This window comes from Procambarus clarkii, chromosome 14 (genome assembly GCF_040958095.1).
Source record: "Procambarus clarkii isolate CNS0578487 chromosome 14, FALCON_Pclarkii_2.0, whole genome shotgun sequence".
Taxonomy (NCBI): Eukaryota; Metazoa; Arthropoda; class Malacostraca; order Decapoda; family Cambaridae; genus Procambarus; species Procambarus clarkii.
Window position 1 is genome coordinate 3,853,182 of NC_091163.1, and position 5,891 is coordinate 3,859,072.

Below are 5,891 nucleotides of genomic sequence, written 5' to 3' on the forward strand. Positions count from 1 at the left end.
TCGGTCGAACAATTTGACCAATTAGCATAAAAAGTAGGTTTGAAATGTATGATAAAGTAATTCCATAATAATACTGATTTCTTTTTTACGTGTCGTTAACAGGGCGGACACACAACAGTCAGCAGAGAGCGATCGTCACAACTAGCCTAATTGCCTAAGAGGACGAGAACCCTCATTCCCATGTGCTGCCTCATGATGATAAACCCCTCACTGAACTACCTGGTGAAACTTAAAACCCCAAAAAAACTTTCTCTTTGTCCACGTTCCCCACAAGGCCACAGTTTCCTCTGTACAAAAGTGAACACAAGTGAACAATGAACACAAGAAGTCCTATGAACATCGACCTGGGCCACAAACGCGCACATTATCTGAAGAAGTTTTTAAGTGTTGGTGCCGTGCAAAGACAAAGTGTTTTGTTTTATATATAATAAAAGACGGATTTTTAAGTGGTGTGACTATTCTTTTGTGGAGGTGTGTGAGGTGAAGCAGAACCTCTGATACCTCCCCCTCCCCAGTGATTCATAGACTGCTCTTATCTCAGCCCTCCACACCTTCAGTCCTCACACTGGAAACCTCTGGGACTTTGCAATATGCAAGTGGGGCCGCCCTTAAGTGGAAGAAAAAGCAAAACGTAATAACTGAGTATCTTATCAATGGTGGCCCTGCAATTCGCCCCCAAACATGAGACCTTTTATAACACAGTAAATTAAGTCTGTTTACCTGTGAAATAATTTGTATTTACATGTTAGCTATCACGTGTTTGCAGTGACAAACGACCAATAAGAGTTAGTGAGAGCGTATTTGTGCGTATGAGCGTATAACGAGGATGGGGTTTAATGCTACAAGTGGTTGACTAAATAGAAGTGTACATACAAGCGTCATTTTTTTGTGTGTTTAATGGATGATGATGAAGTGCGTGAGTCGGGTGAATGAAGGACTGGGTGTCAGAGAGGGAGTAAAGCAGGTGTAAACAGGTGTGTGATGTAGGCAGGCTTGTGTAGAGTGCTCTCGTTCAGAAGCTGGACGCTCCTCCATGTGGAAATTCACATTTTATCCTCAGTCACATTTAGTTTAATCGGTGTTTGTATATTTTATAAATTATTGGACATTTTAATGTGTTTATTTAACTGTGTTAGAGCTAGTCTGAGTTTAAATCTGGATTTATAGAATTTAAACAAAAGTTTATATTATGTCAAGTGCAAAGACTTGTGTATATAATTATTCTGTCAAAGAGTCGGCAAAAGATCGCTTAACTTTTTTTTTATGACATAAAATTATTCGTATGTTTGATCTTTTTAATGTCATAATCACTTGGACAATATTCGTGACATTCCGTAACTAGTCTAGTGACACTAGGAGCAATGTAATTGGATAGTCAATTGGATTATAGCTGTCAAAGCTAAAAATAAAAAATGGCCCAAGAGTGCTGTAGTTGCTACTTTTGTCCATTGTATAATGTAACCACGAAATAAAAATAAAAATCATTGTTTACGATAAACCTAATTTGCTTTATATTTAATGACTACACATACATTCAATGGCTTTCAGTTTTATTTTGAAATCCCCATTAATGTACCTAAAACCTAACCTCAATTACCATATGGCAAATTACCGTTACATTTTCAGCCTACGTCTGCTCCAATGTCTTGTGTAATGTGTATGACTAAAATGTACTCTTTTAGAAAACGCCGTTTTTAACCAATCTTTAAACATACATCATAGAAACGCGTGTTGACTAAATCTCAAACTTCAATAGTGACCCGAATGACAAACTACTATTCAGCCTTTGTTTTAATTTTGTAGATGTAACTTTTTAATTTGTATATTTTGTGCAGTATTTGTTAAATTATTCACGAATATATGTTCTTGTATAGCCATTATTCATGTCCTCTTAGTTACAACCTGTGTGCCTCACCTTGCACGCCCACACACCTGACTTAAACTGTATGTTATATATTAGTTTCCTTTGGTTTTATAGGACTTGGTGTCTGGTCAGATGGTCAAAAGTTGTATCCAAACGTTTTTATGGAAGATCTGTGTACATATTTATATATTCATAGATGAATATATATATATTTATCTGTCATAGTTTCCTTTTTATACCAGTACGTTGACGTACAGTGCAGCAAGCTGTACGTTGACGTACAGTGCAGCAAGCTGTACGTCTAGGCTTACTCTTCCTGTTCAGCCACATTACCACCTGTTTCTCTACATGTAGGTAATTGGTATACTGTGTGTATGTATGTGTGAATGAAGTGTGCGTACAAACTTATCAAACCAAAGATTTCTTATGTTCTTGATTCCTTTGGCAAAACTCCCCAACAGAATGAAAGGCATATGACGAAGCGTGTCATTAAAGTCGTATTATATATTTTGAATTATATGTATATTTAATAATCTTTGGGGCTGGAGGGGGGGGGTTTTGCCAAAAGAAGGAAGGTTTGCTTATCGTGTACATAATAACTTGTAAAGCACCCTGTTGATTTCCTCTATTTGTATAAATGGAATTTAGACGATCTGATTATCCGTTCCCCCCACATCAACGCCCGCAGACCCCCCTAACTCCCACCATCAATACCGCCACCAACCTGCAACTGCTGTTATATATCAATAATCCCTCTTGCCAGATGTTCTATAGTGCAGCTGTTCTTTGCCACAAGTTCATTCCCTAATCCCGCTCACTGGCCCCTTTTTATCAGGGTCTTTATCTCAATGCAGCTATAACAACCTCCCATTCTTATTAACCAGGTTCTTGTCATGTGTTTTTTTTTTTGCATGCTTGCTCCCATATTCCTTTATCTTGCCGCATCAGTGTGTGTACGACCCCTTGTCTCTACCGTATCGCCAAGTCTTGTCTTCAGTTCCTGTCGAATTTATATTAATGTATTTTTATTTTTGGCGTTATCTTCTCTGGTTCTGTCCCCCAGCACACAAATACGGAAAATATACATAAAAATATACATTATATACGGAAAATAACGTTATTTTTCGTTGCAATAACATTGTTGCAATGGTAAAAAAGTCTCTTTCCCGTTGTGTGTGGGGGATATGTTCCTGACATACTAAGTCATGGCAGGCAGTGATGGTTGTTCACCTAACTGTGTGTTGCTTGCTGCCTCTGTCTCCTCCACACACACACAACAACACTACTTTTTCAGAGATGTAACATGAGACACAAAATTTAAATAATTTTATCAAATTAATGTTCAAAAACTATTTGGGAAAAATTTTCTGCTCCAAGTTTTGGAAGGAAAGTAATGTTAAGCTTTTGATAAAATTTCAACAAAGAACACTGCAGAAAAATATTAACTTTTCTAGCCAGTTTGCAATTGATTTTTGCTTTCTAATGAATGCTATAGTTATAGATGTATTTATCTTGCTATATCGCTACCATTTCCACTATTCAAATGGCACAAGTAGTGAAAAAAATTGATAGAGTTCTGGTTACTGCAATACTCTTTTTAGTCATAGTAACCCATGGAAATCACTCCCGCATTTTCTTTATCGCCTGTCATTGCCTTGCATGTGTTGATCATCTTAGGAAAAGCAGGAAAAAGTATGCAACATTGAGTATTTGTTTGCAATTTAATAAAAAAAAGGGATTCCCAATGGCAAAAGCCTATAAGTCTGGTTGACCAGACCACACACTAGGTGGTGAAGGGACGCCGACGACGTTTCGGTCCGTCCTGGACCATTCTCAATCGACTTGAGAATGGTCCAGGCCGGACCGAAACGTCGTCGTCGTCGTCCCTTCACCTTCTAGTGTGTGGTCTGGTCAATTTACTTTAGCCACGTTGTGACTCCATCGCCTGCCTACAAGTCTGTATGCTTTCACTGTTGTCTGGATATCTGGGTGGAGCCCACTTTTGTGTGGCAATGCACAGAGCTCATTTCCTAGCGTAAAGCATGAGATGCTTTAGTCAGCCGACCATTTGAAGCATCCCCGAGGACACCTCTTAACTAATGGCTTCGTTTAACGCTTCATAAGTCACTGTTGACAACTTTGTTAATCTGCCGTTTTCACATATTTTTTTTATATATTAGTGTACAGGCTTGAGGTAGCAGCAGACCGCTTTACCTGTAGTGGAGCGGTGTTGGTGTGCGTGTGTTGGGTGTAGTAAAGTGTGTTGATGACCCACGATGAGTTGTGTAACGTGTGTGCTACACCTCAAGCGTGTGTGTGTGTGTGTGTAGCTGTGGCATGCACACTAATTGCAAAAGGGGGGGTGGAGGATAGTGTGTAGCACAGTGTATACTCCCCTGGTGTGCTCTCGATAGACGGGCATACTACGTTTGTTGGCAGCTTTATTACACTGTCAGGGCACGTACAGCCCTGATATAGAGGGCGTGGTTGGTCGTCAGACACCAGCTGGTCGAGCAGGTGGCCTGGTCGAGCACGACAGATGTCGACCAGGCCGACAGTCTTTATAGCAGAGCCAGCAAGGCACATTATGTGATGTCATCACCAACCATTTAAAATCAATATTGCAGTTATTTGTAGAAAGTTAATCTGCACCTTGTAAATAAAGAAACTGACTTTTCCCCTAATGTGTTTTGTTTACCCAGATACAAGCTTTAATACCTGAACAGAAAGTGCTGAAAACTGAGAAAGTGAAGGATACCTGTATCCTACACTTACAAGTGAAGGATACCTGTATCCTACACTTACAAGTGAAGGATACCTGTATCCTACACTTACAAGTGAAGGATACCTGTATCCTACACTTACAAGTGAAGGATACCTGTATCCTACACTTACAAGTGAAGGATACCTGTATCCTACACTTACAAGTGAAGGATACCTGTAACAGTAGGATACGAGTATCCTACACTGATACTGGTATCCTTCACTGTTCGTATCCTTCATTCTTACCGATACCGTACAATTACTGGTATCCTACACTTATTCGTATCCAACTGTTACTGGTATCCTACACTTACCAGTAACAATGAAGGATACGAGTAACTAGGATACCAGTAACTAATACCAGTAACTGTAGGATACCAGTATCTGTCGGATACCAGCAACAGTGAAGGATACCAGTAACTGTAGGATAGCAATAAGTGTAGGATACGAGTAACAGTGTAGGATACAACTAGGATACTAGTTACAATGAAGGATACGAATAACAGTAGGATACCAGTAACTGACGGATACAAGTGTAGGATACCAGTAACTGACGGATACCAGTAACTGTAGGATACCAGTAACTGACGGATACCAGTAACTGTAGGATACCAGTAACAAAGATACCAGTAACTGTAGGATACCAGTAACAAAGATACCAGTAACTGTAGGATACCAGTAACAAAGATACCAGTAACTGACGGATACCAGTAACTGTAGGATACCAGTAACAAAGATACCAGTAACTGTAGGATACCAGTAACAAAGATACCAGTAACTGACGGATACCAGTAACTGTAGGATACCAGTAACAAAGATACCAGTAACTGTAGGATACCAGTAACAAAGATACCAGTAACTGTAGGATACCAGTAACAAAGATACCAGTAACTCACGGATACCAGTAACTAAGATACCAGCAACTGTAGGATACCAGTAACTGTAGGATACCAGTAACTGTAGGATACCAGTAACAAAGATACCAGTAACTGTAGGATACCAGCAACTGTAGGATACCAGCAACTAAGATACCAGCAACTGACGGATACCAGTAACTGTAGGATACCAGTAACAAAGATACCAGTAACTGTAGGATACCAGTAACAAAGATACCAGTAACTGTAGGATACCAGTAACTAAGATACCAGCAACTGTAGGATACCAGCAACTGACGGATACCAGCAACTAAGATACCAGCAACTGACGGATACCAGCAACTAAGATACCAGCAACTGACGGATACCAGCAACTAAGATACCAGCAA

The 5,891-nt window shown here is 39.6% G+C and overlaps 1 protein-coding gene across 1 annotated transcript in view; it reads left to right on the forward strand.

Annotated features, from left to right (window-relative positions):
* The window catches only part of LOC123770141 (ras-GEF domain-containing family member 1B), a gene marked incomplete in the record, with an annotated part of 403,082 nt that extends 398,541 nt beyond the window's left edge, over positions 1 to 4,541 (forward strand). The window contains 2 exon segments of the mRNA XM_069324250.1: positions 103 to 4,381; positions 4,415 to 4,541. Coding sequence (XP_069180351.1) covers positions 103 to 145 — 43 coding nt within the window.
* Between the last annotated feature and the right edge of the window lie 1,350 nt (positions 4,542 to 5,891).